At 35.2% G+C, this 19,392-nt stretch overlaps 2 protein-coding genes across 2 annotated transcripts; both read left to right on the forward strand.

Annotated features, from left to right (window-relative positions):
* The first annotated feature begins 557 nt into the window (after positions 1-557).
* Positions 558-10,688, forward strand: LOC136816259 (uncharacterized). Its single transcript, XM_067072587.1, has 11 exons — positions 558-1,523; positions 1,998-2,033; positions 3,131-3,872; positions 4,213-4,396; positions 4,677-4,867; positions 6,041-6,139; positions 6,802-7,010; positions 7,654-7,802; positions 7,935-8,148; positions 9,522-9,664; positions 9,952-10,688. Exons 1-11 carry the CDS (start codon positions 1,141-1,143, stop codon positions 10,500-10,502), a joined length of 2,901 nt encoding a protein of 966 aa, XP_066928688.1. The 5' UTR covers positions 558-1,140; the 3' UTR covers positions 10,503-10,688.
* A 5,655-nt stretch (positions 10,689-16,343) lies between these two features.
* LOC136816260 (uncharacterized) lies at positions 16,344-19,133 on the forward strand. The gene is made up of 3 exons (XM_067072588.1): positions 16,344-16,471; positions 16,847-17,045; positions 18,233-19,133. Exons 1-3 carry the CDS (start codon positions 16,394-16,396, stop codon positions 18,793-18,795), a joined length of 840 nt encoding a protein of 279 aa, XP_066928689.1. The 5' UTR covers positions 16,344-16,393; the 3' UTR covers positions 18,796-19,133.
* Positions 19,134-19,392: the final 259 nt, after the last annotated feature.

Raw genomic sequence — 19,392 nt, forward strand, 5'->3', positions numbered from 1 at the left:
TTTTGAATTTAAAGCTTTAAATTATATTTTGGCCATCATTCAACCTTTATGTTCTTATATATACTCAAAATATACTTTATGAGAAAATTCATGATGAAATTTGCCAAAAAGTTAAGAATATGTTAAGAATACCTCTATTATGGACTTTGGCAAATGAAGCTAAGAACCGAACGCCATTTGTAGAGCCTTTTACCTGTAAATTGTCAATAATTCCCCACAATGCTTAGAAGTTTTACAAAAATGCCAAATTCTAGCTTGACATACTGCATGCTAGCTTTAGACTGGGTTTGCATTCTAACCTAAGAATACTGTAAGAATAATTCAGGAGGATTTTTTCCATAAAGTTAAGAAAATGATGAAATGGAAAAAGGAAAGCACCATTCTTATAAAAAAAAGTGTGTAATATTTGTTTGTTTTATGGACACAAAAAAACACGATCTCACCGACGACGGTTTCAACAAAGAAAAGAATCTTTGAATTTTTTAGCGAAAATAAAATCTAATTGTTCTAATAATTTGATGCATATCTTAAGAAGCATTCTAATCTTTTTTATATTTAAACACAATAGGATGGTATTTTAAATTGAGAGCAGCTGCAAGATGCCCTTACTCATTTTCAGCACAATTGTTTCATAAGTTTGATTAGTATTGATGTGTCTTTGGATGTGACGTTTTTTCAACGTTCAAAAAACATTCAAGAATTTGAAAGCAGTTTCATTAATGTGATACTTTGAAAATTGGACGTCCTTTGAGCATTCATTTAACGTCGGTTTGAAAGCAGTTTTGAAGGACCTAGAATGTTGGTAGCTTCTTCACGGGTTTTTTCAGAGGAACCGAAACACCGCATTTATCGTAAATAAAAGTTGCAATACAAGGGAAAACATTTTGAATGCTTAATATTTTAGAGGAAGTGTCGCTTTTTAATGTTTTGATAAAATGACAAGGTGTTTGTTATGATTGATGAACTTCTCATATTACAAGACTTGTAACGTTTTATAACTTGAAAAACATTCTTATTGATTGTGTCAAAGTTTTACTTCAGTTTATAGACAAGCAGTTATAGTTTGAAAAGTAAACTAAGAATTATGCCCGCTTGAGAAGATAACTTTACACTACTGGTTTAACATCATTATTGCATAAAATGGTTGGAATGTTGTCGTTTTATAGTATATTGGTGACACTGGTTGTATTTTGCGGCTCACAAAAACTGAACCCGAATGAGACAGCACCGAACTTTGTATTATCTACGCTAGATGGACCATTAATATATAAGGGTTTAAATAAACCAGGTTCAAACGTAAAGGGACCTATGATATTTCATTCTTATAGTAGCAAATCTGGATTCTTAGAGGCTTTGTGGAATAAAGATTCATCTTTGTTGGATTTGATTGATAATTCACCGGATAATACTCATTATGTGTTTTTAAACTCTGAAGAAGACGCTCATAAGACTGCTCTATGGATGAAACAACGATTCCAAAGCATTTTAGAGAAATATTTTACCATTGCAAAGTCTCTTGAAAGGTATGCTTAGATACTTGGAGTTTTGGTTTCAAATACATCGACGTTGTCAAATACATCGACTGCCAATATTCAATTTTAAATAATAGACCCCTAATTTGGTCCCCTCAATTTTGATCATTTTACGCAATCTACTGTACCTTTTATTTTGTTTACAGCATCCAGGGGGCACTCCATTTAAAAACAACCGTATGTACGGCCTAAAATTATGCCTTTGAAATCGGACTTTTACAGTGTAGAGAAAATTTAGCCAAATTTGAGTTAGTTTAAGCGAAAAATCGATCTCTCTTTAATGTTTTGGCAAAATAAGGTCAGATTTTTCTTGTCTGTGCTCATTTCGACCCTTACAGTGCACTCTGGGAAGCTTGGAGAAAGAGGGGTACGCACGTACGGTTGGTCATTCACCTTGATCAGTATTGCAAAGATTTCCTTGATTTTGTTAAAAAAATGAATGTGGATTTCCTTTTTATTTTCCAGATGTGATGTCACAAAGCCTGTGAATGCTGATCGCAGGTAAGCTGCTTGTTCACTGGAACTACCAATGACTAGTCTTTCTACTGCTCTTTCCAACGATAAACGTAGATTTCCTGATACACCTTTGTACAGGAGATACCGGGTGTCCCAGAAAAAAGTTCCGCTCTTTGAAGTGAATTTTCTCGAGTTCTATTAACTTTTAAATAATGAATCTTTTTGCATTGGAAAGAAGAAGGATAAACTTAAATTTTGAGGGGTCATTTATTAAATTAAGTCAGCTTGATCAAAAGTTATAGCCAAAATGCTAAAACATCACTTTTCAAAAAAGTCAAAAAAAGATGAAAAAAGAGGAGATCAAATCATCATAAAGAAAGCACTTCTTTTGCCAATTTATTTACGCTCAAAGTTTTTTCCATGCAGTTCTTTAAGGTGTCTTTATTTTATTGTTAATTCCTTTTCATTTCTTTATCTAATTTAACGAGCTCCCATGGGCATAATCAAGGGGCACGATGGAGCTCCAAACATTCATCAAAATCTTACCAAGAGTTTCCAAAGCTTTTTGTGTCTTTGTCTCACAATGAATTTGATCCCCTCTTTTTTTTGTCTTTTTTTGACTTTTTTGAAAAGTGATGTTTTAGCATTTAGGCTATAACTTTTGATCAAGTTGACTTAATTTAATAAATGACCCCTCAAAATTTAAGTTTATCCTTCCTCTTTCCAATGCAAAAAGATTCATTATTTAAAAGTTAATAGAACTCGAGAAAATTCACTTCAAAGAGCGGAACTTTTTTCTGGGACACCCGGTATATGCGATTAAATTTGAGATCTAAGGTCACCCGCTAGATGGGTTATTTGAAGTTGCATGATTGACACGACCAAATAAAAGTAGCTCGGTAATGATAACTGGTTGTCATATAATTTAGGCCTAAATACTTTTATCATCGTTGTAATGAAAGTGATAAAATTTTAGTGCAAGTAGATAATCTATCGCCATGCTTCTGTAACACCCTGCCTGGAAGTGTTTTGGATTCGAATACAGTCCGTTGCAGCGTGTAAAGTCTGTGATAGAATCCTTCACACTACAAATCGGCAATGAAATTTTCATATATAATTCTCTTACGTTTTATGTTTATCAGATCTTTTGGAGGAAGCTCAAAACCGTTACCGTCACGACGTAAGAAACATCATTTCCCGAAACCACATCGTCGCATTGAGCGCCGATCACTTCCCGATTATGGCAATAATCCTGAACAGGCCGTCATAAAGACGTTCAAACAACGTCCCAGAATCGTACGAAAGAAAAGCAACATGGCCAAACATCATCATGATAAAGCTTGGAATATGAAAACGTATAAAAAACGTAACAATATTGTACATTTCCGTAATAATAACGCTGTTTTTACGTTGGCCGGACATTTTAAACGACAGACGGAGCGACAATCGAGCCACCGTGATAAGAAAACAGCGTCAAACATTAAACGTCAAACAATTGTAACGGGCGATTCCAAACATCACTTCATAAAGCATCAAAATCACAAAAATGGCACATACCATACAATTTCCCACGAGGAAAACCTGACAGAAAATTTCAAACGACAGACAACGATTCAACACAAGGAAAACCAGTCGATCTCAAAACGTAGAGACAATCTGACAGATTTGAAAAAACATTCAAATAACAAACAAGATGGTCATCAAACCAATTCTACTAAACGGCAAACAATCACACACCAGGAGAATCTCATCAAACGATCATTCATTATACACGATGAAGACGAGGTGTTGAAAAGGTCATTGGTATCAACCATGTATGACTATTTAGCCGAAGATGAAAATGAAGTGGCCGCAACCGATAATTGCCATGACGACGCACTCCAGGTGAGTAAATTAGAATTCACCCGTGGAAAAAAAGGTTGATAATCACAATGTACGAACGCCCCTAAAGACCCTTACTATCGGTCATTTATTGTAACTCTCGGGATCAAACCCTGCCACTAACTGATGATAACTTAACCCCTGTCTTCCAGGGTAAATCTTAGCGACCCATGAATAATGAATAAGTATTTGGTGATCCTATAGGTATATGAGTTACTACTTAGTTTACACAATAGGTTTACACAATCAGGCTTTTAGACCTTACTTTTGGAGAGTAGGAGTTTTACGCTCGAAACGAAGATATGACGTAGCCTATATAAGAGTATCCTTTTCAACCTCACAGAAACGTGTAGCTGAAATCATCAACGGTGGACCGGAAAAATTAAAACAAGCCTGGATGAAACGTCTGCATTTCGTCAACGAGTCTGTATTAGACGTTGGTAATTTCATCCCGTTAGTGTTATCTAGATGGTATTGTTCTGGTCATGGTTGTGGCCTGGACCAAGTTGCAGTCGAAGGGAAAGAGGGTAGGTACTAAATCTTAAGTTTTTACCCTTTTTGTTACGCACGTTTTTTGTTGTTTTTTTTAGTATAAGAGCAATTTTATAAGAAACATGAGACTCCAAACAAAAGTTAAAATGTGTTAGCCTATTTCATTACAAAAACCAGTTTTGATGGCAAGCAAGAAAGTTACCTTGTTCGCATTTTATGAAATGAAGACTCTCGTCCCGAAGACTAAAATACACAAGAAGAAAAAACATTTGATAGTCGCATTCTTTTTGTAATCCGAGTTAATTTTTTTAATAGAAGGTTCAGTGAAGCTAGTAAGCAAGCGATTGGACGGACGATACGATTGGTTGACTTCGCCGTATAGTATCAAACAAAAACGTGCGAAAATTGTGGACATAGGTGACGGATGTGACAACTCTACCAGTACTAAGTACACCAATACTGTTGTCTTGATCTCCAATAATAACACTTGCACATATTTCCAAAAGGTAATCGACTAAGATATAAGTCAACTCCCTCTAATTCGAACCTCTCTAATTCGAACCTCTATAAATCGAATCTTTCTATAGTTCAAATTAAAATATTGGTCCCCTTAACTGGTCAGTCGTTATAAAATATTTTACGTAATTCGAAATTCTCTGTAATTTGAAGAACATTTTTGGTTCCATCAAGACCGGATTAGACAGAGTCAACGTACTGCTAGTCTGAATCGCAGACCTCTATAGATATACTTCCTATATGTATATGAGAAACTCTTTTCGCTAGAGGATGAGCAGAAGCCTAACGTACTGTGGTAACATTTTCTGGTGTGGTCAAGTAGTTAGCGGTCTTTTTAAAGAATTTCGCACCCCTCATTATATATTTTTTACACTGGCTCTGATTACTGTGGGCGCGTTCACACTGGAAAGTTTACCTAATTAAATCTATCAAAGTTAAACAAAGAGATTTATGATGGATGAATACACTGGTTTATTACAGTTCTTTGTAGGTTCACGAGATCTATTATAACATGTTAATTGATTTTGCTTAAGGCTTCTCATTGGTTGATTTTTTATTGAGAGTTTCGATTTCACCTGTGATTGGTTGATATTGGTATCCATACATCACTTGAAATCCGCAAGCATATTTGTTCTAATGATTTTACTCATTAATTGCATTAATCTTACACATCAACAACACCGTTTGCACTATTTCTAATTTTTTTCTTAGTTCATTCGTTTTTGAAATCGTAAAACTTTTTTTTCACTGCACGCATTCTTTGTTTATGCTTCCTTAATAAAATCTTTTGTTTTAAGGGTAGCCTCTACCCTACCCTTAGGACAATAGAGCTTACGACGCTTAATTAAGGAAGATCGATTAAAAATTACAATACTACGCGTTCGACTCTTTGTTAAATGCACGTTCTGTATTGTAGTCAACAAAAGATTCTCCTAACTACATTTTTATTAAGGAAGGTCTGTAGTGTGAACACGACCTGTATCTTACTAAAAGGGTATAACATGTTAGTGGAGAAAGAAATGAAACGATAAATGTAATTAATTTACTTTTTGGAACCCAACAGAATCATCAATTAAGTGGATGTGTTAAATTATGGTCACACTTTTTAAAACTTAAAGACCATTTAAAGTTTACAGCATTAGAACCTTAACAATTTATTTTAGCTGAAGAATGCACAGGAGAAGGGGGCATTGTGTGCAGTCATTTATGCCAATAATGGAGAAACGTTATTCGATATGACTTGTCAGAATGCTGAGTGTGAGGTATAACATGCTTTATATACATCTGTTTACTACGCGTTTTTTATAAGAATAAACTATCTAAGAACACAAGGCTTCGATGTCCAAAATGCTGTTAAGAACATTTTAAGCTTTGCAGACTCTAAAACACCCGATTTCTTAGTAAAATAGACAAATATACTCAAAAAATGGCGAAAATAAGAACATGTTAAAAGAACATTTTTAAGAACATCCAAAGGCTTCAAAAATTTTGGATGTTCTTATAAGAAAACGTGTATTACAATTGGACCACTATCCATCTAACCATGGGTAAACGACAGGATGATACAAATTCAGCCTCGACCTCGTCCCCGCGTATCCATGGCTTTATTTACGCTACGGATGGTCGTCAGAGAATAACTTACGTTGGCTTATGCGAGTTCAGTGCACAGAGAGGGGGAGGGGATACTTTTAAGTCATTAAAAACCTGACGATCTAGCTTCTGGTATGAGAGGCTTCTGAGCACCATTTAGAAAGATCGAACTTTTTTCCATATCGGGCTTACGCGCGTTTTCATACGTCAACGACATCCAAAAGTAATTTAAGTGAATCAGACTTAATTGATTAATTCTCGAATGTGGAATATTCAAATTGGCGGGGGTTCACTAAAGTTTCCAGAGAACCAATCATTTACTTTCTGAAATCAGGTGGAGATGAAGATCCCAGGAACCATGATTCCTTATGAAGATGGAATCAAAATCAAAGACTTGATCAAAAATAACAAAGAGATCAATGTTCACTTTCAACACACACCCTGGTGGAATTTCTTTTTCGGCATCGATGAACAAGGAAAACTACAAGAAGTTGGTTGGCTAGTCTATCCATCCATGATTTTCCTCAGTTACCAGGCTAAATGGTATGTATATGATTTCTTTCGATTAGTAAATTAAATGCCAGAACACTCAAAATCAAATCATAATACGACTTTACACAACAATTTCGCCAAGATTCAGAAATGCTGTTCTAAAATCTGACTGATATGGAGACGGAAGGAAGAAAGGCTTAAAATCTCGCCGGAAAGCCTCACTTTTGAATTTTTTTTGCTTGACCATGAAGCTTTATCCAACTTCTACGAGTTAGACCAAAAATGACGATTTCTAACTCAAACTTGGCATTACAGGAGGATTTCGCCCTCCTATATAGCCTTGACATGGACAGGGAAAGGGTTAAATATACGCACCGGACTGTGTCAAGGCATTTCAAACGGATATATAAACAGTGTTGAATGCATTGTGCTTTGCTCCTTTATATTTTCTACAAAAAAAAACAGAATTCTCCCTCGAAATTTTGATATCACTTTGTTGCTTTTCCAGTTACTTTATTTTGAGTCTCTTCAACTCATAAAAACTAAGGAATGGTCACATGGCAGAACCCTTTTGTTGTATATACCCCTAATAAAATAAAGTATAAACTTACAGATCAATGTTGTTCTCTTTCCCATCCATGGTTTGATCTTTGTTTACTTCCCATCCTGATTTGATCTTTTATTTTTCACTCAGGTTGAATTACGTGACCAATCTTCTTCATGACATCAGTTCAATGAAGCAAAAATCTGATAATGAAGAGTTAACAATATTTCAAGGGAAGATTATGCAAGGAAACCACGGTGTTGTGGCATGTCATGAAATCAAAGACAGTGTATTCAAAGGTACATGTTTTTTTTAGACATTTAAAGACTTTGAAGCTTTTGGATGTCTAACATACTAATTAGAAGAAAATTCTTGCTGCCTTGAAAATCAATTTAAGACAGTCAACTGTCAAATTTTATTTGCTTTTACAGATTTATCAAAATTCGGGCACGTATATTTGGACATGGCTTTAGGATGTCCTGGTTCAACGGATTTCACTTGTCCGCATTGGGACCATACCGTACAATTATATTTGAATTGCGGCGAGAGTCGTGTACAATGTAAAGAAAATAAGAAGAAAAAAAGGAATCACCATCAAGTTCGTTTGGGTCCTGAAATTGGACGTTGGATAACACCATTTAGAAGGTAAATAATTATTTCAATTTCCACGTAAAGTAAAATTACGCTTGAAAAGGGGCTTTCTAAATGGGAAGCATTGGGTTTAAAGCCCAAAGAAGAGTAGAATCTCTGACCTTTCCCAGGCAAAAAAAGTGAAACCAGATATTTTTCATCCAGAACGCGCCTAGAACGCGCTGTAATCATGACGACGGGTTGTATCTAGTGGTTCCTTTGTTTTTGTGGACTTTTGTGGCGTTTTTGAAATCTAGCGATAGATTTTACCTTCAGTCCGGTATTTGTGTAAAAGCTACGAGCAGGAGTTCTGGATGGGAATAAGTAGCTTCATTTCCCATCCAGGAGTCTCGAGTCTAGTCCTTCGCCCTTGGAAGTCAATGATGGAAGGTAAGTTGACCAAGCTAGTTGTTGAAAATAAATGAAATATCAAGCACCCTGCGCGTTATCTTTTTTGAGCTATTTGATTGGTTGTTAGGATACCAATGAAGTAATTCGAGTTGTGAAACTTGAATTTCTAGTGACCAAAAATAAAAAAACACATGTGTTATAATCGCTTTGTAATATTGACAGAACCATTGCCATTCATATTTATCTGAAACCTGCTTAGGCAGGTAGTCTTTTAAGTTGACATGGACAAGTATGTCAATATATTAAGGGCTCTGGTCATAGTGAAAAATCAATGTCAGAATTTGAAGATAAAACCTTCTATTTTCGCTTCTTTGGCATGTTTAAGAACAAACTGCTTTTGAAAGAATGAATTTAAGTAATTACATCATGAGTAATTAAGAAATAAGTGTGGCATGGACTTTAATACAGGGTGTCCCTAATTAAAGTATCGAGTTTGAACATGCGATTGAGTAGAAAAGTTTGTGTGTGTTATCGCTAAAATATAAGAACGTTCTCCATCACACAGGCTTATTACAAAAGGTAGTTACAACGTATAAATTAATCGTAATGACAAAAAAAAAGAGGGAGAGCTTAAAATACAATTTTTTCAAGTTAATGACAAATAATGTTTCTTTATTTAGATTTTTTCGGAAAAATTTTCTATTTGGCTACATCCCAAGTTATAGCTGTTTTCGTATGAAAATTTAATGGAGAAAATTGCCAAACATGAGGTCTTTTGGAGATTTTAAAGGAAATTTAATTCCACAAAAATTTTCCGAAATTGTATTTTTAGATACTAAATAGATACATCACCTAAACCAAAAAAAATTCCAAAATGTTTGATTTTTACCGGGATAAGGGCTTTGAAAGGTGAAATACTCTTCTTCGAAAAGCTCTTCGTTTTCTTCTTCATTTATTTTTTTCATCTCAATTTTTCGATTTTTAATTTAAAATGCAGAAATTGCCATTCATTCATCAGTTTTGTTTATCAATTTCAGACGTATTGGACGTTGGCTGACCGACATTCGACCACTTGCACCTTTATTCACATCGAAATCGTGCACTTTTACCATGAAGACAGTGCCTTGGGCAATGCCATGGAAACCATCCTTAAAACTATGGCTGACTGATAAAAAATCTGGTAACATGCTTATCTCATCTTATATATAACTCAGCGAAAGCTTTTTTACGGAGTAAGGCTCAAATGTCAAAAAATAACCTCAATCTAATTTTGTATTATTGATGTTATCGTTCGTTACAGGAAATGCAAACGTGGGAAAATATATACGCGCATAATTTACAGTAAGAGATGATATAAAGTTGGTATAAAGTCTCAAAACCATAATACTGAAATCTTAAGTCCTAGGATTTAAATTTTAAATCAATGATTAGTATTAATTATTCAGAGTATGTTTTTGTATTTTTTAGGAAATATTGACCAACCGACTATGTTTGAAGAGCTGTTCAGAGGTGGGACGTTCAACGGCTCGTATAACTTAGATTCGCCGAAAGGGCGCCGTGAGAAAACCATTAACGTCCCTAAGAACGTGACCAAAGCTATGCTGTTTGCAACCATCACGGGCCACGGAAGTGATGATAATAATTGTGCCGAATTTTGTGTGACATCACACCATTTCCAAATTAACGAAAACGATAATGAACGAGTGTTTGATAATGCCGGTACAGCAACGGGATGCGCGGACCGTGTTTCCGAAGGCTCGGAACCGAATGAACACGGAACGTGGCTTTACGGCCGGAATGGATGGTGTGACGGAGAGAACGTCGGACCGTGGATCGAAGACGTTACAAAACAAATACGCCCTGGCGAAGAGAACACTATCAAATATAATGGATTTTTTAATAGTAAAGACCCAGCACCGAAAAGGGATCCAGGAAATATTATTATGTACTCTTACTTGATTTTTTATACTAAAAGTGGTGGTGGCCAGGCTAGTGATGACACAAAGAATAATCGTTGAACTTTTTAAACCAAAATTATGATGAGAGATAACTTTGATCAGTATTTCATATCTTATATCATGAGATCATTTTTATAAAATTTCGTATAGGATTATTTTTAGATTGTAGCTTTTATTGTAAATAGATTGAAATGCTATGAACTAGGAATTGAAAGAAAAAATAAAATTAAAATGTCTGGACCTGAATGAATGTATTTGGGTTATTAGTTAACCTAAGCAAGTGAAAGTGAAAGTGAACCCCTAACAAATATTTGTCGGTTCAGATATCGTTAATCTAGACTAGAAGGGAAATATGTTTCGTGATTTCGGGCACCTTTCTGAAGTTGTATTTTGAGACCTTTAAGAAGAGACTATACCCACATACCTATTGTCATCCTTTGCTTAGGTTGGCCTGCAGGTGTTTTGATTCGTCCAACAAGAAAAAAACTACACTATGAGAACACGAGGCTAAAATTGGCCAAAGCCTAAGAACAAATTAAGAACAATCTGAGACTCATCTCTAGAGAATGTTTAAGAAAAGAAAGGAAACGAAAGGATTTTTTGTATATCTAATGATTTTTAAACTCAACCTTAGATCCATACAATAACTACTCTTCATTGTTTCAAACAGAGATGCGTCTACAACAGTAATTGTCTGTTGTGACTAAAATTTGTTACCGGGGAGGTGCCGCTGCTCAGGGTACACAAAAACACCAAAAATAGAAAAATCAGTCCCTTGTAGGCGTAGGGTACCATTTGGGTAAATTTGGAAAAATTTTAGAAAGTTTTGGAACTTCAGACCAATCCCTTTTTTCAAAAAAACGAGTCCCACGTAGGGTCCATTTTCGGACTTCAGCGGTACAACCCCGTCGGTCGGCAAAGGTTTTTGGTACAGTTGTTCTTTAGACTAATTTCTTAAATTTGCTGTGAAACATTAGCTCGAAAAATTATTCTGGGTCTTTTGGGCGTTTTTTTTAATCTATAGTGTAGGCAACACGAACAAATAGTACAAAACTAAAGGTTTTTTGCGGGAGGTTAGGAACCAGGTTCCTAACCTCCCGCAAAAGTACCACCAGATCATACTGCCAGGAGGAAGGAACCCAAAATAACCTAGAGGATAATTACTAACAAAATGAAAAACAAAAACAAAAAGAGCTAGGAGAGCAGTTAGAGTAAAAGACTAGAATAACGGTCCCCCAAAACGGCTAGTATTACAGATGAATTTTATCGTTATGCTCAATATATCATGATTTTGGACAATGCTAAACTCGGGGTCGCCGTAAAGAAGTATGTTCTACACAATGTTTTGGGATTAAATGGAAACAAGGTTATGTCAAGTTGAAGAAGGCTGTCAAACATCACAAGTCGTTAGAATAATCAGAGCAATACATCAAAAAATGCTGTGTTGTTTCTAGTGAATTTTGTCGACAGTTGCAGAAGGGGTCAACTGTGTCTACAAAATTATGCCTAAACTTATGCTCACGAAGATGACTGAAACCAACCCTTAATCGGTTAAGGAGAACAACGCCATCGTTGTCACTAGCTCTGAAAACTGAGTTAGCACTGGGTCTGAGAAATCGGAGAATTGCTTGCTTAAAAGACTTAATAGTGGGAAGATTTCGTATATGATCTCCAAGGTTATTCCATTCATATATAAAAAAAGGAAAGAAAGAGGTACGATAACCCTCGGTTCTACAGAAAGGTGCCTCGAGTGGTGGTTTTATCCTTCGCCCTGCATTGCACTCGTCCTTTCCTCTCTGGGGAGGAAGAATATTCGTAAGATAAGCAGGAGCAAAGCCTTTTATTATTTTATAAAAAAATATGAGTCTTCTAATTAACCGCCTGTCTGCCAGGCTTTCAAAGCCCAACTCAAGGTAAATCTTTTCTCTGGATGTTCCTCTGAAGCATCCAGTAAGCAAGACAAGCATCATATTGAACAGATCCCCTTTGTACTCCCCTTTTTACTCACTCACTCCCTTCGTCACTCCCTATGGACTTCTTAATATATACCTGGTAACGAAAAAATATATTGAATACAATTCTTTACCCTGAAACTTATAGGGATCAATACGCAAGATTTCCACGTCAATTTGGTATTTCTACTATGCTCTAGGGCCGATAAAACATTTTCCCCCATTTTGGGGCCTGGGGTTGCCCTAGAACGTAAAATTATTCTAAATATCAAAATTGTTTTTTTCGGAACTTAATAATATGCATCCAGAGAGGGTATGTACAAAATTTTAACCAAATTCAATGGTTCTTACGGTCTACAGTCCCTTTTAAAGACTTTTACGACGAATCAGATTTCTGTCTCACCAGGGTCTGAACAAGGGGCTCATACTTTTTTTATGCGAGCAATATCACAAAAATTCTTTTTAATTCTATCTAGATATTTATTCAGGAGGCCAAATAAATTGAGTTTGACATATCTTGTCGAAAAAAGTTAGATTCGCCCATTTACATCCCACTCCTAATTACAATAAACATTTTAAAAACATTTAAGCCTGAAGATTCAAAAAAATTAAGAGCAGCCCAGCCTGAACCAAAATTAACTGGTTCTTATAAAAAAGCGTATATATAAGAATGTAAGGCCAAAATATCAAGAACAAGCTAAGAACATTCTAAGGCTTTATGAACCCAATTTCTTAGAAGATTAAGGAAAAGTACTCAAAAAACGGTGAAACTAAGAACATATAATTATAATTTTAGGCTTAACTCAAAAAGTTAAGAACATATCCGAAGGCTTTACAAATTGAAAAATCGTGTATTCTTTAATATCAGGAGTCTGATTCGCAGATCTCTATACAGTGTGTTGACACAAAAAAGTATACTCAAATAAATAAAGTCAACTTTTGAAATAAATGATGATCTGTTTTGAATGATTTTTAAAACTACTGAAAGCACAATTCATTTCGAACAATTGTTCTTTAGTGAGATATGAGGCTTTTACTACACCCTGTTGGAGTTTAAAAAAAGTCAAGATGCATCATTTTTATTACACCAAAGAGTTAATTAATTTTTGATTGACAGGTCTGTTTTTTTTTGTCAATTTGATGAAACTTTGCATTTTGAAAGATTGACTTATGCAGCTTGGAAATTAATTATCTCATTAACAAAAGGCTTTTCCGAAGGAATTCCTTCAGCAGTGTAATTAATTTTTTACTGAAGTAATTGTGAAAAAATTTGCTTGATCTGTTTTAAATCTACACCTTTGCTTACTTATGACTTGATATCTCTTGAATCAAAAATTCTCTTGCAATGAATTTTTGACCACAAAAAGCTTGATAGTTATGCTTTTAGCTGGTTTAAAAAGTAAGCTCGATATATAGATAGTTTTTATCAGAGCTACGCTTTACTTTTTGAGTATACTTTTTTGCGGAACACACTGTATATATAAGGAGTTTCAAACCTAGCTTTTTATTTTCGTGGTTTCCAATTTGTTAATAGTTTCTATTTTCTAATACCACTCCTTTTGAAAGAGGAATACACGTTGTTTATGAGAACAAACTATATAAGAACATTAGGCTTCGATTGCCAAATGTTAAGAACAAGTTAAGAACACTTTAAGGCTTTGATGACTCGGAAACAACCAATTTTTCAGGAAAATGGTAAAAAATATTCATAAAATGGTCAAATTAAGAACATGTTAAAAACACTTTTAGGCTTGAAACTCGAAAAGTTAAGAACATCCGAAGGCTTCAAAAATTTTGGATGGTTCTTATAAAAAACGTGTACCAGTAAAAAATGAAAGATTTAAAACAATAAGATATCAAGATGATAAAAGCTGTCGAATATTAGAAGTAACAAGAAGCCCAGAGGGCATGAAGGCCCAGCGAATAAAAAAATTGAACTGAACAAGACTTGAGTAGCAGAGGGGATTTGAACCTGGAGCCGCTAACACAAGCCATAGACGCCTTAGAGCATTCGGCTATCTCTTATTTACAACAGTGAGTAATAATTCATAATATTTAATCTTATATACAGAGATGTTAGTTTTTTTCCTAACACGTGAACAACTGAACTGTTCACATGATAGAGAAATGTAAAAACAACTTTTTTTTAAAAGAACATCTTCCTAAAGAGAAGAAGGTTTGTTACGGTTATTTCTGTGTAAATCACATTGTTTTTCTTAAAACGTACTACATCTGTTATATTCTTATAGTTTTAATAGTTAATCGTCAGCCGTGCAAAATTACTCGAATCTGATTGGTTTAGAGGAGTGCAATTAATCGTTAATTGCACTATTACCACTTTTTGCACTCTTCGGCGGGGGGACACTTTTGTCCCCTTATTCTTTTCTCTCCCAAGTCTTGTGTCAGAGACTTTTTTTACTATATAATAAAAAACAAAGACATTTTTTTTCTTCAATATAAAAACGAACAAAGAAATTTTACGTTACAATAGCTTCTTTTAATTGAAAACAAAGAAAAATTACACTGCAATGTTTTCTTTTTAAACAAAAACTATTATTTACTAACACTCGTAACAAAGGAGAAAATACCGTAATATGCACTCGTCCTTCGGACTCGTGCAAATTACTATTTTCTCCTTTGTTACTCGTGATTAATCGTTAATTGCACTCCAAACCATACGATTACTAGTACTAATTGTATTTTCTCCTTTTATGTTTTTAACCAATAAAGACGATTTCAATTGTTTTTTACTCTGTCAATCATGTTCTAACAGCCAATCAAATCGTTCACAATATGTACTAGCCTGTGCTGTGTTTGAAAACGCGTATCGCCTAGTAAATTGTTACACACTGACACCGGGCAGAATGCTAATGAAAGGCCCAGTACGCTAAAGCTAGCTGGGCCAATTACAGTTTTGTCAGAGTGTTTATAATCTTTTGGTAGCTTGTAGGTAATGTTCTGCCTTTAAACAGTCTGAAATAACAATGGTATAAATCGAGTATTATAATGGGAAAAAATCGTAAAGACCTATCAAATTATCTAAGAAATCATGAACATAAGAAATTTAGTGATTTTCCACCGTATACCGTATTTTCTCAGATGAGCCTGAGCAGGATGCTTTCAATTTTCAAAGTTTTAGTGCAGTGCTATTTTTTAAATCTGAAAAATTAGGTTTCACATATCTTCGTTTTCAACAATTAAAAAGATCTAATTTTACTGCAGTAGCTTTTAGTTTTTGCTAATTTTCCTAATGAAAAATGAAGTACACAGTAGAACCAGCAAATCTTTGTTGAGGCTTGATTGTGCTTATCTATTTTTGACACTTTTAGCCTTAATTCTTCTCATATTGTTCGAATTTTTAGTTCAAATATGGGTTATTCCTATCTTGATAACCTATTTTAACCGTTTTGACCCTTAATTTGTCAAAAATTCTGGCATTACATGCTGAGGATTGTTCTTATTCTTGGCCTTTTTCTCATCCTCTAATAAAGTGATTCTAACAAAAATAGAGTATTCTGATAACTTAAACTTCCTTATTATTAGCTGGACAGGATAACGTTTGTAACTGTTTATCTATCTAAACGTAAATTTAAAGTTAACAGTTTTCGGGGTGAAGTCATGCTCTACTATAAATGTATAACGCTATGGGTGAGGAGTTTAATGCAGGAAATACGGTAACTATAGAACTTTTTTCAAGCTTTGATTCACTGTGTTTTGTGACGAAAATTAATTTCTAACTGGAATAGGTTCGGCAAATGTGAATTGAGGCTGCTCTAACAAAAACGTACAAAAATTGAGGGGCGTAACTGAAATTTTTAAAATCGACCAAGAAAGCTAAATTTGAAAAAATTGAAGTGTGAATTATGTAAATATCTTCATGTTCCGAAAAAACGGTTTTTTTTCACACAGCAGTTATGTATACATAGTGCGGAACAATAAAAAAAACAACTCATGTGAGAGAACCGTCTCTTAATCATTTTCATTTGGCAAGATTGCAAGATGGGATTCAGAGATGAGTTTCGGTGCTCGAGTTTTGGTTTTGAGGGTGTGGAAAGATCAGCACTCTACAAATCTTACGTGAGTTTTAACAATATTCATAAGTGTTAACTCACTCTCTAATTCAAACCTCTATTATTCGAATCCCCTTGAAGACCGAATTAGAGAGGACCAATTTTAAACGGGTTTCCTATCAAATTCAGTGGGGATGGAAAAAATAGCAAAATATTCTGTGGTGAGAATAATACTGTGGCTAATTTTTCCTGTAGGTGGGGGTCCTCCCGGGTCTGTGAGAAGGGGATGCAATATTGAAGAGTCTTGCGTTAAAATTCAGAGTTAAGACTCTACCCGCCCAACCTAATTTAGAGCGCTTCCAAATCGTTTGTGGCTGTAAGATTTCGTGGGAATTTCTCTTTTTCTCAAATATTATGACTTTGATTGTACTTTCAACCATAGATCAATGTTCCACGGTGGTTTCGTCTTTCATCGCTCGGTGTTACGTGCGTCTACACATTTTCCATGATGATTGCTTCCATTGTGATTACGACTATGGAAGTACATAATAGTGGCTGGTTTCATTTTATGACGTCATGGAATTATATGGTCAATGTCACTTATTTTATCATCGCCTTTGTTAAACATCTTCAATATCAAGGTTTGTATTGACATTCATTAGTTCACTGATCTGATTTATTTGCGATGTTAAGTATCTTTCTAGATAAGATAGATTTTAAGTCTTCGTTCGCCCCACGCACTTTTCTACGGGCTGGTCGGAAAGCAAGCTAGACGTACCCCGCAAAGAAATCAACGCAGAATGAATTTCGGATAGCGGATACACAAGGTGGGGAAGGTGCAGCTTGTTTTCGATCAGCCTGTAAAAAAGTGCCGTGGCGCGAATGAAGGCTGGAGAAAATTCGCCCCTCGTCGTGATTTATCTATCGATACTTAACCTCACTATTTGAACTTGTTTTAGGGTTTCTGTTGGGCGTTTTCAGACATCACAGGGGCCACGGCAGCGGGGGGCCACCCGGGCCTTGGCAGGACCACATTTTTTCAAAGCAAAAAGGAAATTTACTGATTCAGCTAAATTCTGCGTAAAAACCTTGAAATAGACCTGTTTTAGGCAGTCTAGAAGGGCTAATTTTTGTAAATTTCTCCCGTCGGCGCCAACCATTGTGGCACCTCCTTAGACACTAAAGCATGGCCCTACCACTTTCAAAGTGAAGCCGCAGCCCCTGCATCAGTCAGCGCAGCTCTGGTCAGAGTTCAAAATATAGTTCTATTAGCATATTCTCTTATCCAAAAAGTACGCCCCAGAGATAATAAAAACCGAAGGTATTGAATTTGAAAATGTTAGGTCATCCCCAGTTTTAACCGCGATATATACACATAACCTCTCTCGATTGGGGCAAGGGTTAGGAGGGAACTTGATATGAAAAACTACTTTAAATTACTATTACCATTATCCGGCCAAAAATCAGGCTTCAACTTTGGTAGGACGCTCACCTTTCAGTGCTTCCCCCAGGAATATCGAGTACTCGACAACTTTATGGCGTTTAGGGTTTATAGCCACTGTTATCGATAATTCTATTCCTTTTTACGATTTTTTCGAAATTTGAGAGCTCAGGTTTTTGGGCTCCAAACATTCGATTTTTGGATGTTACTAAAACTCTAGTAACTCTTGCAGTAGCGGAAAAATCGAATTTTGTATATTTTTTGGTAAAGTATTCGCTAAAGGCTGCTACTAGGTATATAGAGTCAATTCAAGTCAGTCATAAAATATCCTCAGTCCTGGTAGGAGTTTATTATGAAAAGACCATTAAAGTTGTGTTTCATCCATAGGTGATGCTGATGAAGGGTACGAAGTGATCAGAGACGAAAATGTGGGTCTAATGGCTGGTGACGAAAGCAAACACGAGGTGTTTATGGAAAAAGGATTTGTCCTCAGCGATCCCCTTGTCCTCGATACAATCCCTTCCAAATTGTCAATAAGTGACAAATTCTATTTGTTCTTTCATTCTCTGGCTTTCTTAATGTCCTCCGTGGTCGTTGTAGTATACTGGCCAATCCTGTTCGATCCATCTTCATTTGAAACCGATTTTTATTGGTTCCAAGCAATTGATCGACACGGGATTGTATATCTCTTGTTCATTTTCCAATACATCTTCAACAAGATTCCAATCCATATATTCCATTGTGTGTATGCTATTGCAGTTGGTGTCATATTTTTTATTCACACCTATATTTATTACTTGGTGACCAGCAGGTTGGTTTATTCCATCTTTGATTGGGGTAATGCACCTTTGAAAGCGTTCTACTACTTCCTGGGAATTGTTGGGTTGGCTCTCATACTACAATTCATCTTATACGGTATTGATCGATTTAAGCATTGGCTTGGTAATTGAAAATGAAAAAAATTGTCGAGTGATAATCATTCTCACGAGCTAATAACATTTTCTGAATTTCTTTGAGGGCATGAGTTTTAGCATTTTCACGTCATTCTTTAGCATTTCGTGAAAAAAAATCACGTTGTAGATCCCATGCAGCATACATATCTTTTATGTTCCATAAATGTATATCTTTAATATTCAATCTCCCCAATATTATAATTGTAGTTCTAGCTTAGATTTTAGAATATTATAATTTTATATTGTAAAGTTAAGTTTAAAGGCCTTTTTCTATATAATTTTCGCGATATTGGTTGATTTGAACTAAAACCAGATAGTATCTATATTTCTTATTAATTGGTGTTGTGCGCAGATTTGTAATACTTGCGCAGATTTGTAATACTTGCGCAGATTTGTAATACCTGCGCAGATTTGTAATACCTGCGCAGATTTGTAATACCTGGGCAGATTTGTAATAAACTTTGCGCAAATTTGTAATACTTGAGTTGCGCAGAAATGTAATACTTCTCTGCGCAGATTTGTAATTTATGGAATTGATATTTGATTCTATTCTGCAAACAAAATGCATTAAAAAAGACTTAGAAAATAATACCC

Source organism: Clytia hemisphaerica, unplaced genomic scaffold, assembly GCF_902728285.1.
Source record: "Clytia hemisphaerica strain Z4C2 unplaced genomic scaffold, Clytia hemisphaerica genome assembly, whole genome shotgun sequence".
Taxonomy (NCBI): Eukaryota; Metazoa; Cnidaria; class Hydrozoa; order Leptothecata; family Clytiidae; genus Clytia; species Clytia hemisphaerica.

Excerpts from the sequence above, each read along its gene's own strand:
- LOC136816259 (XM_067072587.1), top strand. The coding sequence starts at position 1,141 with ATGGTTGGAATGTTGTCGTTTTATAGTATATTGGTGACACTGGTTGTA. Across the intron at positions 2,034-3,130 it reads CCTGTGAATGCTGATCGCAG|ATCTTTTGGAGGAAGCTCAA; the intron begins GTAAGCTGCTTG and ends TATGTTTATCAG. Across the intron at positions 3,873-4,212 it reads GCCATGACGACGCACTCCAG|AAACGTGTAGCTGAAATCAT; the intron begins GTGAGTAAATTA and ends TCAACCTCACAG.
- LOC136816260 (XM_067072588.1), top strand. The coding sequence starts at position 16,394 with ATGGGATTCAGAGATGAGTTTCGGTGCTCGAGTTTTGGTTTTGAGGGT. Across the intron at positions 16,472-16,846 it reads CAGCACTCTACAAATCTTAC|ATCAATGTTCCACGGTGGTT; the intron begins GTGAGTTTTAAC and ends TTTCAACCATAG. Across the intron at positions 17,046-18,232 it reads TAAACATCTTCAATATCAAG|GTGATGCTGATGAAGGGTAC; the intron begins GTTTGTATTGAC and ends TTTCATCCATAG.